At 45.1% G+C, this 16,718-nt stretch overlaps 1 protein-coding gene across 1 annotated transcript in view; it reads left to right on the top strand.

The window, feature by feature from the left end:
- LOC124616580 (juvenile hormone esterase-like) overlaps positions 1-16,718 on the top strand; it is a 412,155-nt gene that overhangs the window by 300,887 nt on the left and 94,550 nt on the right. The window contains exon 6 of the mRNA XM_047144901.1: positions 4,463-4,631. Within this exon, the coding sequence (XP_047000857.1) occupies positions 4,463-4,631 (169 nt within the window). The remainder of the gene's footprint in view (positions 1-4,462; positions 4,632-16,718) is intronic.

Genomic DNA, 16,718 nt, shown 5'->3' with positions numbered 1-16,718 from the left:
CTAGGAGACCTTCATAAATTACACTGACTTCACTGTAATTATTGTCTTTGCATAAAAGACTCATCCCAGTTCGTATTTTTACGTATTCTTCTGTGTTATCTTCTGTATTATAATGAAGTAGTTCATTCTATGTATGGTTCAAGTTTCATCGAGATGTGTTACTTTGCAGTTGCATGTCATGCGGAAGTTACTTTTTTCCGAAGTTTTGCCCACCAGTATGTAGATATACAGATCATGAATTGTGCTGTAGTTGTCGTACATCGGAGGCTTTGCAGATCCGAAAATCAGGATACGCGCTTAATATTCTCTGCTCCGATTCGAGGATCAACTCTGTCGCTAGCAGTAGTAACTGGAAGAACTGGCAGATGCTGAGGAAGTTGGAATTGCCTGGCATAGGGAAGAATAAGTGGAATAAGTGATTAAGTGAAAGCAAGTATGACTGGGTACCAAAGATATTTTTATTCAACCGGGGGGGGGGGGGGGGGACTTTTACTACAGCAGCGTCTTACACGATGTCAGTTTGGGTACATTTAGATTATTCAGGTACTGTAATAAGGCACACAGTTTTATCATCATCATCTTCCGAATATTCTGTGACTGGCGCCTCTTCTTGTTTCCCGTACTCCACTTCCTCCGATGCTGCTAGTCTCCTTGTTGCAGCCCTCTCGCATCCGTCGCGTCCCGGACCTCTCGCCTACAGAGGCTCCATGTCGTTCGCGTTTCTTCTTTGCGCTGGGTTTACTACCACTCTCTCTTTGGCCGTCGGCAGTCGTCAATTGTTTCTGGATATCCATACCATTTCAGACGTTTCATTTCTATGAAGTCGATTTTTTATTTCTCGGAATACCACAGACTGTTTTGTGGCACCATGTCATAGGGCTTCTGCAAATCCTCGAAGACTAAATAGGTCTCTGCCCCTCTGACACACTGGACTCGCATTCGGGAGGACGACGGTTCAATCCCGCGTCCGCCCATCCTGATTTAGGTTTTCCGTGATTTCCCTAAATCGCTCCAGGCAAATGCCGGCCGACTTCCTTCCCCATCCTTCCCTAATCCAATGAGACCGATGGCCTGGCTGTTTGGTCTCTTCCCCCAAACAACCCAACCCCAACCCCCTCTGACAGTTCTCTTTTCTGTTGGATTCCGTAATGTTAATATTCTATCAATACATAAGCGCCTTCATCTAAAACCATTCTGTTCTTCACATATACTGTCTTATGTTGATGTTTGGCACACAGTCCAGCTTAGAGATATAGCAACTTGGACCCCAAATTCCAACTCTAGCGCAAGTGACTTCCTTCTCTGACACTTGTTTATTACCCGCGTTTTTGCACCGTACATAGAGTTATCAACAGCTGAAGAGTATATCAGATGTTTAGCCCTTTTGTGTTATTTTGTTATTCCAAAGGACCACCTTGTCGTAAGTGCATCTTGCCCTGCTCTATTACTTACGTCATCTTCATTTTCTCCATTTCATGATATCGTAACTCCCAGAAACCTACATCCACTGGTCTTCTTGGCTCCATTTCCCCTAGAACTTAGAACTACTTAAACCTAACTAACCTAAGGACACCACACACAGCCATGCCCGAGGCAGGATTCGAACCTGCGACCGTAGCGGTAGCGCGGTTTCAGACTGAAGCGCCTAGAACCGCTCGGCCACATCGGCCGGCCATATGTGCTCGATTGGGGAAAGATATGTTGATGGAGCCGGACGAGGCAACATATCGACACCCTGTAGGGCATGTTGGGTTACAACGGCGGTATGTGGGCGAACGTTATCCTGCTGGAAAACATCCCCTGGAATGCTGTTCATGAATGACAGCTCAACAGGTCAAATCACCAGACTGACGTACAAATTTGCAGTCGGGATGCGTGAGGTAACCACGAGAGTGCTCCTGGTGTCATACAAAATCGCACCCCAGACCGCAACTCCAGGTGTAGGTCCCGTGTGTCTAGCATGCAGACAGATTGGTTGCAGGCCGTCACCTGGTACCGAGGCAGAACCAGCTTTCATCAGAAAAACACAGACCTCAATTCTGCCCTCCAATGAGCTCTCGCTTGACGCCACTGAAGTTGCATGGTTTTGAGACTGTGGAATGCACGCTACAGGGCGTCTGGTTCGGAGCTGTCCATAAGTAACCGATTTGTAATAATTATTAGCGTCACTGTGGTACAAACTGTTGCTCAAACTGCTGATGCGCCAGAGGCGTACACCGAACACGAGAGTCTTCCCCCTTGGTAGTGCCACTTGCCCCGTCTTCTCAAGATCGTACATTCTCGTGGCCACCGCTGCCAACAGTCATGTACAGTGGCTACAATCGTGCCAAGTATTTCTGCAGTATCGCAGAAGAAACATCCAGCTTCTCCTAGCCGTATTGCATGACGTCGTTCGAGCTCTGTGAGGTGCAGATAATGGCGTCCGAGTAGAATTAAATGCATTCTTGACCAATATCAACTCACCACGTCCAATCTCAAAGCTGACGTCTGTTACGTATTTATAGCAGTCCTGATTTGCATCCTCATATTGGCACTACTAGCGCCTCTCCTACGCGACTGGCGCGAAATTTGAATAGACATCATGTTTCAGATGTAGAAACAGGTCTACAAACTTTTGTTTGTGTTGCGCAACTCGTTCTTGGTGCTCTGATTTTTTTTTTCACTTAGTGTATATCGTCTGCCTCTTTCTGACATGACTCATTTTTAACTTTAGTAATGGCCCTTTGGGCTTCTTTCGTTTTGGCCCTGTATATTATATGGTCATCATCAAGCCGAGTGCTCAGCCATTTGTTCAGGCCTCGGTTTTCATCTTCACCAATTTCCCTGCTTCCCCATTCCTTCACGGATATCGCCTTTTTTCCCAATCTTGTGTTCATCCCAAGAGCTTCAGCGACCGCATCACGTATCATTTCTTTACCAGGATTATACATATTTCGTACAGTACCATCCTCGATATACCCTACTGGGCATTAAAATTGCTACTCCAAGAAGAAATGCAGATGATAAGCGAGTATTCATCGGAGAAATACATTATACTAGAACTGACATGTGATTACATTTTCACGCAATTTCGGTGCATAGATCCTGAGAAATCAGTACCCAGAACAACCACCTCTGGCCGTAATAACGGCCTTGATACGCCAGGGCATTGAGTCAAACAGAGCTTGGATGGCGTGTACAGGTACAACTGCCGATGCAGCTTCAACACGATACCACAGTCCATCAAGAGTAGTGACTGGCGTATTGTGACGAGCCAGTTGCTCGGCCACCATTGACGAGACGTTTCCAATTGGTGAAAGATCTGGAGAATGTGCTGGCCGGGGCAGCAGTCGAACATTTTCTGTATCCAGAAAGGCCCGTACAGGACCTGCAACATTCGGTCGTGCATTATCCTGCTGAAATGTAGGGTTTCGAAGGGATCGAATGAAGGGTAGAGCCACGGGTCGTAACACATTTGAAACGTAACGTGCATTGTTCAAAGTGCCGTCAATGCGAACAAGAGGTGACCGAAACGTGTAACCAATGGCACCCCGTACCATCACGCAGTGTGATACGCCAGTATGGCGATGACGAATACACGCTTCCAATGTGCGTTCACCGCGATGTCGCCAAACACGGACGCGACCATCATGATGCTGTAAACAGAACCTGGGTTCATCTGAAAAAATGACGTTTTGCCATTCGTGCACCCAGGTTCGCCGTTGAGTGCACCATCGCAGGCGCTCCTGTCTGTTATGCAGCGTCAAGGGTAACCGCAGTCATGGTCTCCGAGCTGATAGTCCGTGCTGCTGCAAACGTCGTCGAACTGTTCGTGCAGATCGTTGTCTTGCAAACGTCCCAATCTGTTGACTCAGGGATCGAGACGTGGCTGCACGATCCGTTACAGCCATGCGTATAAGATGCCTGTCATCTCGACTGCTAGTGATACGGGGCCGTTGGGATGCAGCACGGCGTTCCGTATTACCCTCCTGAACCCACCGATTCCATATTCTGCTAACAGTCATTGGATCTCGACCAACGCGAGCAGCAATGTCGCGATACGATAAACAGCAATCGCGATAGGCTACAATCCGACCTTTGTCATAGTCGGAAACGTGATGGTACGCATTTCTTCTCCTCACACGAAGCATCACAACAACGTTTCACCAGGCAACGCCGGTCAACTGCTGTTTGTGTATGCGAAATCAGTTGGAAACTTTCCTCATGTCAGCAGGTTGTAGGAATCGCCACCAGCGCCAACCTTGTGTGAATGCTCTGAAATGCTGATCATTTGCATATCATAGCATCTCCTTCCTGTCGGTTAAATTTCGCGTCTGCAGCACGTCATCTTCATGGTGAAGCACCTTTAATGGCCAGTAGTGTATGATGCCTCGGCTGCCAGTCTGAGCCAGTTTTAGCGTGTCACCAGTATTGACTTTGCAGAGAGACGTGGAGGGAGTGTGGCACAGGGCGCTGTGTGCAGGACGTGGACATGCTGGAGCAGTTCCCGTTCGTGCCGGTGCTGGAGGCGGCTGGCAGCCCGGGGGCGCTGATCACCAGGGAGCCGGCGGACCTGCTGCGCAGCGGCGCCTTCCGCCAGCGGCCGCTCATCATCGGCTTCACCTCCAGGGAGGGCCTGCTCTTCTTCAAGGGTGCGTATTCTCCTTCTGCCGGCCGGCGTCGCCTAACCAGCGCAACGACAGGCTCGGCCATTCTGCAACACGTTATTACTGGCATCGGTTAATCAACCAACACGGGGAACTCATGTTGTGGTTGAAGTTCACTTTTCTCCGTGCTTGCTTTCAAATACAGGGTCACAATTATTGAACTACAACGGTCGTTCAATAAGTAATGCCCCACTTTAAAAAAAAGTAAAAGCCATTAATATACATAGACAAACGCCTTTGCAGGTGCTTCACAGTTGATGTTTGTTCTGTGTGGCGGTGGAGTTTCGAACCGTTCTGGCAGATGGCAGAGCCGTAGTACAGCGTCAAAATGTCAAAATGGCGTCTACATACGACTCACGTTACAACCACTGTTATTGAATTAGTGTCTGCAGAAAAGAAAGTGGTGAACACCCATAAACGTTTGTGGGCAGCGCATGCCGATGCTGCAGTTAATAGGAGTACAGTCGGGCGCTGGGTATAGAAAGTTAGAGCCTCAGGAAATGCAGAAACAGAGCTCCATGATCAGCTACTGCTCCAGACATGCTGACTCGTGCGGATGCCATTATTCGTGGAGACCGGCACATCACAACTCGACAATTGGCTCTACATTTGTCGGTCAGCGTTAGAAGTGAGTCTGCAACTATCGAGACTCTCAGATGTTGAAAGAGGTGCTCACGATGGGTTCCACGAATGCTCACAGCGGACCACAAGAAAGGCCATTTCATCTGAATGGTCGGAGCATTTTGAGACCGACGGAGAGGCCTTTCCGTCACGGATCGTTACGGCGGAAGAAAGCTTTCTGCACCACTTTGTAACAAAAAGGCAGTGTATGGAGTCGCATCATTCTCATTCACCTCAAAAGAAGAAATTCAAGACAACTCGCTCTGCCGGAAAAGTCATGGTGACAGTCTTCTGGGATTGTGATGACGACATAATTCTCGTTGATGTGATGTCAAGAAGGTCAACCACCAATTCAGAGGCATACGTAAAGACTCTGCATAAACTCAAGAACGGTTTCCCACGTGTTCGATCGGACAAGAATCCAACAGAAATCTTGCTCCAATTCAATAATGCACGCTCACACACAAGTGTAAGAACCCGAGAAGACTTCGCCAAATTGGGTTGGACATCATTGCCTCATCCACTCTACAGTCCAGACCTGGCACCCTCGGACTTCCATATCTTAGGGTCACTTAAACATTCTCTTCGAGGAACACACTTTAAGGGTGATGGGGGTGTCACTCATGCAGTGAAAACATGGCTATGCCTGCAGGACAAGAGTTTTTAACAGCATGCTCCTCCACAACGTTGGCGTACCGCCACAGAACGTGATGGAGACTACGTAGAAAAATAGGACATGGACAAGACATGTTGATGTATATTGCCACCAAATTCTGACTCTTAATAATAAATATGTTCAGAGAAAGAAAATGGGGGGCATTGCTTATTGAACGACCTTCGTATATGAAAAAAAAAAAAACGTAAACTAGTTAGAAACTACGGCGTGCACACAATTCATTCAACATGTAAACGTGACTACAGACATTTGGATTTAGGTTATGACATGTCCGATATCCTTGCCATCATTGGCGATGATATGGCGCAGACGTTCTGCATGACCGCTGAAGCGTTGGAAAATCGATGCTGTCGGTCACCTCCTGAATGGCTGTTTTCAGCTCAGCAATGGTTTTGGAGTTACTGCTGTACACCTTGTCTTTAATATAGCCCTAAAAAGAGGAGTGGCATGTGTTCAGATACGGAGAATATGGCGGCCAATCGAGGCCCGTGTCAGTGGCCTCTGGGTACCCCAGAGCCAGAAGGCGGTCCCCAAAGTGCTCTTTCAGGACATCACTCTCCTGCTTCGATGGGGCCGAGCCCCGTCTTGCGTGAACCACATTTGAGCGAAATCTGGGTCACTTTGGATAATGGGGATGAAATCATCTACGAAAGCCTTCACATACCGTTCGGAAGTCACCGTGCCATCAAGGAGTATCGCACCGATTATTCCCTTGAGGGTGAAGAGACTTTTCCGTCCGAAATGCGGATTCTCAGTCCCCTAAATGCGCTAATTTTGCTTATTGACGAACCCATCCCAATGAAAATGTGCTTCGTCGCTAAACCAAACCATATTCACATCAAAGTGTGCACACTAATTCCCATAATTCCCCGCGACCAAGGGTGCAATTTGAACGTCCTAACGTAAACCGTTCAGAAGTTTTGACGATTTTATTTCATACAGTTCAATAATTGTCACCCTGTATATAATTATGGAAATGAAGTTCTACAACAAACTTTACTTAATACTCATGCATGTTTCGGTGAAGTCTCACGTTTGTAGTGGGTTCTTTTTATTTTCTGTAAAATAATAAGTAAAATTTTTGCATGATAATACATACAGTTTTGGAATTATGGTTTTTATGTTCAGTACATTATTATTATTATTATTATTATTATTTTGTGGCCTTCATTGGACCACTCTAGACAATTTTAAAAAGGTTTATATAAGGAGTTGTTGTCATTCAATAATGCATTTCAGCTCAATAGCAATGCAATAAGGCAATTCAATAATGTAATGGTTATACAAGGGCTATTATAATTTATAATATAAAGGGTGTGTTGCTCATTTGTCTGCCCAATATTTCGTCATTCTTTCAGATATTTTCATTCTTTCTTCGTCTGAGATCATTCTTCCTACAGTTCTTTCATTGAGCTTCGTTTGTAGTCTGGCTTGTGTGTGTCTTGTAGTACTTCGGTTGTCTCTTTTGCTTTTTTATATCATCTACTGTGATTTGGATTCTTTGGTATGTTCCTTATCTTGTGTGAGACATTTAATGTTTCTCTTTCTACTCCACAATTTATCTATTATTCTCGTACTAATTCTGTTTCCTGGAAGAAGATGCGTTTCTTCTTAATTGTTCTCATTACTGGTTCTGTTTCCTTGTATCTTGTTTCATTTGAAGATGTTCTCTAATGTTCATTTACTTGATATTGTTTATTTATGCATGTCGCAATTATTCTTCTTTCTATCTTGTTTATTTTGTGAACTTCTGCCGTATTAGTTTTGTTGAAGATGATTTCAGCTGCATATCATATTTATGCTTGGGTAACTATTTTATAGTGTTTTCATTTTGCAACTATTGATAGGTTTTTTTGTTATATTGTTGTATGTGGTTTTCGTAATGTAATTTGGTTTGTAGGTTTTTGTGTACTTCTTTGCCATGTTGGTTTCTCATTTAAATTGTACGTTATGATTTCATCTAACTATTTAAATGTATCAACAATTTTGGCTTCGTGTTCTTCTATTCTAATTTTGTTTGCAACTGGTAGATCAGTTAGCACTATCACTGCTTTTTCACATATTATTCTAAGGCCGATTTTCTGTGCTATTTCTTGTAGTGATGTAACTTCTTGCCTGGTTTGACGAACAGGTGTAACAAGAGGTGCAACATTATCAACAATTCCTTTGTTCTTCAGATTATCCTTGCACCATTCTCTCATATATTCCAGTGGACGGTTGAACAGTCACGGCGATAGGTAGTCACCTTCTCTTAAACCTGTTTTTGTGAGCATTGGTTTAGAAATTTCTCCTCTAAACATGACTTTTGACTTGGTGATGGTCAGAGCAAGTTAGATTAGTTTAATTAGTTCTGGATGAAATCCTAGATTCCTCACACCTTCTAATACTGAAGGTCTATGGAGACAGTCATATGCCTCCTCGAAGTCTAAAAATGTTATAGCGAGAGGTTTGCTCAGTCTCCTGTGATACGCCATAGTCAATTTTAAACTAATAATCTACTCTGCACATCTTCTCCGTGGACTGAAACCTCCCTGGTACGCCCGTGGCTGTTTTAGTTGTTCCTTGATTCTTCCATACAGCACCTTGGATAAAATCTTGTATGTGCAGTGCCATGTTAAGGTAAATGTTTGTTATGAGGCCTGACGTGTAGTTGGTCAGCCTCGCCAGTAAATCTTTGCTTCATGATAACCCTTGCACGCCAAATGTGTCTTCGTCACGTTTCTATATTCTACAGATGTATTTGTGCATGGCCGGCCACAATGGGAGTTTTCTTGGTATCGTTGTGATATGGTTTTCCATTACTCCCCATTCGGTGAGTTGAATGGACCGAACGAGTGCCATGCCGATGGGAGCACACATGGAGTGGTTGTGCGTCTTGGTGCGCATGTCTGTTTTTTCCCCTCTTTCCGTGACCCCTCGGTTTGTTTCTGACCTGGAATTCCGTAAGTTCATGTGTCTATGCAGGTTTTCATAGTCGATCCGTTCTAGATTGATAATGAGTGTATAGATGGTGACATCCTTTTTTAGCAAGTTAGTAATTCTTTAGCGCTTACGATACCGAAGACCGTAGTGCCCAGTCAGGGAAAGCCCAGCATACAGGTTTTAATCACTCGTCACATTGTATCAAGTTGTGTTGTGAACAGCTTTACTATGTGTATATTCCCGACTTTCATATATGAATAAGGGTAAATTACAATATGTAGTTTTGTATGGCGCTAACATGGATAGTGCTTTTGCTTCAGAGGTTTTACTCTGTAATTGACGTACTTTATAGTATGTATAGTATGCATAGAATGTATAGTATGTACAGTAAGTGTGTGCGAAAGTGTTCTTTGCGTGGGTATTTGATTACCAGTAATAGTAAAGTTGTATTGCAGCAGTAATGGGTGGTTATACCGCGGGACTGTGTGTGCACTCCTTGGGCAGCGCCGGTTGTGAACCACTGGAATCACAGCAGGTATACGTGCACGGAATAGGACAATGTAATGCCGACGGTTTTTAGCCGAGCAGCGGTCATGTAGCAAATAGTTTCATCTTGTGACTTGCGTTTTACAGTTATTTTATATTAGCTGGTCTACCTCATGTATCGTTATATCCAAATGGTTTATAAATGTTAATCTACATTCAGGTATGTGGTACTGTGCTAATAGTAATGTATACCGTATAGTGTAACTCATCTAAGCCCTCCCTCAACGCTGTCATGTTATATCTTCACAGATCCGATGATGGCACCTTTAGTGTGTTGAAACCGGTTATCCAGTAAACAGTATTTAAGCGATCTTGGCTTTTGAATTATCTCTACAACAGAGTGATCGCATCACTACGCACTATGTGTTCACTGCAAGATTCCTCTATATTGCCTGGATTGCCCTTATCCTCCTCCCTGTGTAGTGGGTGGATAACAGCCGTGGTCCAAGGTTCGGACAATTGTTCCCTTATCCAGATCTCTTTTTAGTCGTGTATAAAGAAGTCTTGCCTGTATCTCTTGAGCATTTCCCCATTTCGACAAAAACCTAACTCCTCAACGTGCCATTTATTTATTTTGTCCTTTGTGGGTTTTTTCTACATTTTTTAAATCTTGGAGGATCTAATTTGTTAGGTTTACTTTTTATTGGAATATTTATGTTGATTTGTAAGAGTTCTTTTGGTCCTTCGCAGTTCGTATCATTATTAAAAAATATATATCCTAATATCACAAAAAAATGTTCAAATGTGTGTGAAATCTTATGCGACTTAACTGCTAAGGTCATCAGTCCCTAAGCTTACACACTACTTAACCTAAATTATCCTAAGGACAAATACACACACCCATGCCCGACGGAGGACTTGAACTTCCGCCGGGACCAGCCGCACAGTCCATGACTGCACCGCCTGAGACCGCTCGGCTAATCCCGCGCGGCTCCTAATATCACCTATTGACGTTTATTTAGCTATCTGTCATTTGCAGTATAACTGATATTTTGCTCCAGTTTGTCATCTGCACCTAATGAGGATTTTTCAGTGTATATTACGCATACTTACCGAAATTTTAGGCGTTTTCCAGCTGCACCTTCTCCTCCCGTTTCTCTGTTTTCTGTTCGTTCCCCTGCTACAGCGTTGCAGTCCCTCATTATTTTTGGATTATTGCCTCTCTTTACATACTGAGTTAATTGCTCAACGTTCTCATACATTTTCTCTGTGTACGCATCTTGCGGTTGTGACGAAGGACGCGTTCTTGAACTATTATTGCTAGCGTTCGCCTACTGTCGAATGTGCACCGAACTGTTTGGAGCAACTATCTTAATCCTCTCGAATCCTATTCCCATGATACCGTTTTCTGCTGCTGTTATTGTCCTATATCTGTCTGACCAGAAATTCGTATCTTCTTTTCCATTTCATCTCACTGACCCTCACTTATCTCGATTAAGTTTTTACATTTCCTTTTTCAGATTTTCTAGCTTCCCTATCACGTTCAGGCTTCTGATGTTGCACGCTCCGAGTCGCAGAATGTTGTATTCCCGTTGGTTATTCAGTGGTTCTCTCGTGTTTACCTCTTATTTATCAGTCCCCTGTCGGAAAGCTGAATGAGGACCTAATCCGAAAGCTTTTGATCACATATCATCAGAATAAATTTTCCTGTAGCAAGCCACATATCCTGCAGACAGACATTAAGTACCTTGAATGCAGCGGCTTTTATTGTCTTCTGTACCCTCATGCCATTGATCATTGTTGGTTCTTCCGCCTTCTAGGGCAAATTCCCAGTCCAAGCGCAAGAGGTTGCCCTGAAATTTTGTCCGCTCCTTCGTCCTTTTTGACAAGGCCGTTGGCAGAATGAAGGTGACTCCTTATACCGGAAGTCATCGGCCATCAATTCATGATTTTTATTCAAAATTTAAGCAATGACTGGAATCTAACTTGGCACCCAGGGCATTTTGATTAGTAGTAAAAGACGCTATCTCTGGACCACATTACCTTAAATTGGCGATACTAATTCCGGGACGTAACCATGTATGCTCCTCCAGTTTACTAGTATCACATTAACGTCTTAGCTTTCCGATCTGCTAGAACAAAAGTTGTCTTCTACATCTACATATATACCCCGCTAGCCACCAAGCGGTTTGTGGCGGAGGGCACAATTCGCGCCAGAGTCATATTTCCCCTCCTCTGTTCCACTCGCGGATCGCGCGAGGGAAAAACGACTGAACGCCTCAGTACGAGCTCTAATTTCCCGTATCTTCGAATGATGATAATTACGCGATTTGAAATTTGGTGGTAATAATATATGCTCTACATCCTTGGTGAAGACTGGATTTCGGAATTTAGTGAGCAGCCCCTTGTGTTTAGCGCGTCGTCTATCTGCAAGTGTGTCCCACTTCAAACTTCCTATGATTAAATGTACATAGGATGGACTCCTATGATTAAAGGTACCAATCACGAATCTTGCCGCTCTTCTTTGGACCTTCTCAATCTCTTGAATGAGACCCAACTGGTAAGGGTCCCATACAGACGAACAATACGCTAAGACTGGACGAAGTAACGTATTGTAAGCTATTTCCTTTGTTGAAGGACTGCATCGCTTCAGGATTCTACCAATAAACCGCAATCTAGAGTTCGCCTTACCCGTTACTTGTGTAATCTGATCATTCCATTTGAGATCATTTCGAATAGTCAACCCAGATACTTGACTGATGTTACCGCTTCCAAAGAAAGGGTATTTATTTTATACTCGTACATTAATGGGGATTTTCGCCTTGTTATACGCATTAGGTTACACTTACTAATATTGAGAGATAACTGCCAGTCATTACACCACGCATTTATTTTCTGCAAATCCTCATTGATTTGTTCACAACTTCCGCGTGATACTACTTTCCTGTGGACTACAGCATCGTCGGCAAACAGTCCAAGGCCGCTATCAATACCATCAACCAGATCGTTTATGTAAATTGTTAAAAGCAGCGGACCTATTACGCTGCCCTGGGGCACACCTGAAGTTACTCTTGTTTCTGTTGAAGTTACCCCGTTCAGGACGACATACTGCTCCCTGTCTGTTAGAAAACTTTCTGTCCAACCGCATACGTCATTGGATAGACCGTTCGCGCGCACTTTTTGTAGCAAGCGACAGTGCGGAACTGAGTCGAACGCCTTTCGAAAGTCGACAAATTTGGCGTCAACCTGGGAGCCGGTATCCAGAGCCTGTTGTATATCATGCACAAAGAGGGCCAGCTGTGTCTCGCATGACCGCAGTTTCCTAAAACCGTGCTGGTTTCTGCAGATGAGCTTCTCAGAGGTCATTATGTCTGAACACAAAATATGTTCCATTATTCTACAACAAATCGATGTCAGTGTAATGTAGTTTGTCTGTCTTAGGTTTCGGCAGGCAGTTCGTCATTGGCGCCAAGGATGGACTCTCTAAACTCAAAAACCCCGGTACTCTACTCGAGTAGCCGCTTCCTTTTTGTCGTGTACGCGTGCGTTGTGAGGAGGGACTTTCAATGCTCCAACTGATATGTGAAGCCAAGAAATTCGCACCCGAAATCGTCCGAGCCTCTTGTTTAGACCTATCACTTGGCTCCGAACCGGAGGATCAAAAGCAGTTCAAATGGCTCTGAGCACTATGGGACTCAACTTCTGAGGTCATCAGTCCCCTAGAACTTAGAACTACTTAAACCTAACTAACCTAAGGACATCACACACATCCATGCCCGAGGCAGGATTCGAACCTGCGACCGTAGCGGTCGCGTGGTTTCAGACTGTAGCGCCTAGAACCGATCGGCCACCCCGGCCCGCCCGGAGGATCACAATTACGTCTGAGCTCGCTGTTGCAAATAGTAACCTATGCTTGTCCCCGCGGTATCGACCGGCATCCGCTCGGTCGCACTTTCACGGACGTGCTCCGCCAGTCACGCTGCCCCGTTCCCTACAGCCACCACGCACCCTCACGCCGCTGCCAATGATATGAAAGCATCCCCACCCCGGAGATCCAGCGGCGGGTGTACTTCAGTTCAAACATGGACGCACAGAACCCATTTCGCGTATTTGCCATTTCGTAACATTTACAGACTTTCGTAGCGACCAGGGCTCGTCAGCTACGGAATAGTCGTTCTATGGAAGACTGGATTGTAAACCTTTGTGTTTCCTACATTTCACTTCAGACCTACCGTTAGCAACTGATGCTGCAACTATAGGAAACAAAGTTATGGATTACTTTTACTGCGATTGTCCACACTTGGCAGCAAAATCGATCGCTGGCACAAGAGACGAACCATCTGATGTGTTTTCAACACTGGGCACCACACTACCCCTTGCTCAGTGGTAAGGGAACAGGCTTGCGGCCAGTTCTCGCAATCGCCTTCCTCCCAGATTTACGTGAACCTATAGTTCAGCGAAGTGCGCATGCTTCGTACCTGACACCACGCTTTCTGTGCATCTAATCGTCGAAGCTCCTCTCGAATCATCAATCCTTTGGATGTGTAAAGTTCCTTATTAGATACAAACTCGCGCACTCATTCCTAATTCCTTACTGGAACTTTATCAGTAATTCCGCGTACATCCAATTACAACGTTGCCACCAGCACTTACCTTATTTTTCTCTTACAAACTGTCATTTTAGGAGCCCAAGTGCTCCACATCTCATGACTGACATATGTATAACCTGTATATACATAATAAGCTTTGAGGTTCGCCGATGACATTGTAGTTCTGTCAGAGACAGCAAAGGACCTGGAAGAGCAGTTGAACGGAATGGACAGTGTCTTGAAAGGAAGGTACAAGATGAACATCAACAAAAGCAAAACGAGGATAATGGAATGTAGTCGCATTAAGTCTGGTGATACTGAGGGAATTAGATTAGGAAATGAGACACTTAAAGTAGTAAAGGAGTTTTGCTATTTGGGGAGCAAAATAACTGATGATGGTTGAAGTAGAGACGATATAAAATGTAGACTGGCAATGGCAAGGAAAGCGTTTCTGAAGAAGAGAAATTTGTTAACATCGAGTATTGATTTAAGTGTCAGGAAGTCGTTTCTGAAAGTATTTGTATGGAGTGTAGCCATGTATGGAAGTGAAAAGTGGACGATAAATAGTTTAGACAAGAAGAGAATAGAAGCTTTCGAAATGTGGTACTACAGAAGAATGCTGAAGATGAACTAATGAGGAGGTATTGAACAGAATTGGGGAGAAGAGGAGTTTGTGGCACAACTTGACTAGAAGAAGGGATCGGTTGGGAGGACATGTTCTGAGGCATCGAGGGATCACCAATTTAGTACTGGAGGCCAACGTGGAGGGTAAAAATCGTAGAGGGAGACCAAGAGATGAATACACTAAGCAGATTCAGAAGGATGTAGGCTGCAGTAGGTACTGGGAGATGAAGAAGCTTGCACAGGATAGAGTAGCATGGAGAGCTGCATCAAACCAGTCTCAGGACTGAAGACCACAACAACAACAACAACAACATAATAAGCTATGTTCATCTGTTCTTCAAACTTTCGTTCCATGAATAATTCTGGGATGTTATAAACTTTGCCGCAGTTCTATCCGCCTCTTAAATAAGCTCTCTTTTGTAACGTAGTATCCCTGTCAGATACAAACTGGTAATCGGACGTGATGTTCACACCAAGTGATTCGGTTGCGGCCTCTAAACCAAGCAATATTTCAGCCCCTGCCGCGGACTCTGAATTCGTGGGACCTCTTGGTTGTGTGTAGAATCGTCATATGTATAGTTACACGCGGCCTGTTGTCAATGAAGGTCGCGACTTGTATTTGAACAGTTAGACAGCGAGTAAACAGTATTCACCTCTCGATCGTGCTCTCGCGGCGACTGCCGAGTTGGACGTTGTTTGTCTGCCACTGCAATTGCTATACCCTAGTAAGAGAAGTACACTCATGCTCATAAATTAAGGATAATTGCAGAATGTGGTGCCACACAACGTGGCACTACACAAAACTGGCTCTAACAGCATAGGCAAATAGGGAACACACACGACACAGATCTGTAAGGCCACGGTATTGGTGATAAGGTGATAAAACCGTCCCGAAACACATATGCTACAAAACTCCGCCGTTTCCTGCGCTTGTACCCCGACATCAATATGGGATATGATCACCATGCACACGTACACAAGCCGCACAACGGGTTGGCATACTCTGGATCAGGTGGTCGAGCAGCTGCTGGGGTATAGCCGTCCATTCTTGCACCAGTGCCAGTTAGAACTCCTGAAGTGTCCTAGGAATTTGAAGACGTGCAACGATACGTCGACCGAGAGCATCCCAGAAGTGCTCGATGGGACTTAGATCTGGAGAAAAGGCAGGCCACTCCATTCGCCTGATATCTTCTGTTTCAAGGTACTCCTCCACGATGGCAGCTCGGTGGCGCTGTGCGCTATCATCCATCAGGAGCAAGGTGGGACCCACTGCACTCCTGAAAAGGCGGACATACTGGCGCAAAATGACGTCCCGATACACGTGACCTGTTACAGTTCCTCTGTCAAAGACATGCAGGGGTGTACATGCACAAATCATAATCCCACCCCCACACCATCAAACCACGACCTCCATACAGGTCTCTTTCAATGACATTAAGGGGTTGGTATTTGGTTCCTGGTTCACGCCAGATGAAAACCCGGTGAGAATCACTGTTCAGACTATACCTGGACTCATCCGTGAACATAACCTGGGACCACCGTTCCAGTGACCATGTACTGTGATCTTGACACCAGGCTTTATGGGCTCTCCTGTGACCATGGGTCAGTGGAATGCACCTTGCAGGTCTCCGGGCGAATAAACCATGTCTGTTCAGTCGTCTGTAGACTGTGTGTCTGGAGACAACTGTTCCAGTGGCTGCGGTAAGGTCCAGAGCAAGGCTACCTGCAGTACTACGTGGCCGTCTGCGGGCACTGATGGTGAGATATCGGTCTTCTTGTGGTGTTGTACACTCTGGACGTCCCGTACTGTAGCGCCTGGACACGTTTCCTGTCTGCTGGAATCGCTGCCATAATCTTGAGATACCACTTTGTGGCACAACTGCTGTGTTTGACCAGCCTCTAGTCAAAAATGGCTCTGAGTACTATGGGACTTAACAGCTGTGGTCATCAGTCCCCTAGAACTTAGAACTACTGAAACCTAACTAACCTAAGGACATCACACACATCCATGCCCGAGGCAGGATTCGAACCTGCGACCGTAGCAGTCGCGCGGTTCCGGACTGCGCGCCTACAACCGCGAGACCACCGCGGCCGGCAGCCTCTAGTCGCCCTGGTATTCTACCCCTCATAACGTCATCAGTATGTGTTCTTTGA

This window comes from Schistocerca americana, chromosome 5 (assembly GCF_021461395.2).
Source record: "Schistocerca americana isolate TAMUIC-IGC-003095 chromosome 5, iqSchAmer2.1, whole genome shotgun sequence".
Lineage (NCBI taxonomy): Eukaryota > Metazoa > Arthropoda > Insecta > Orthoptera > Acrididae > Schistocerca > Schistocerca americana.
The sequence above is the reverse complement of the archived record's forward strand: the minus strand, read 5'-3'. Positions and strand labels throughout refer to the sequence as shown.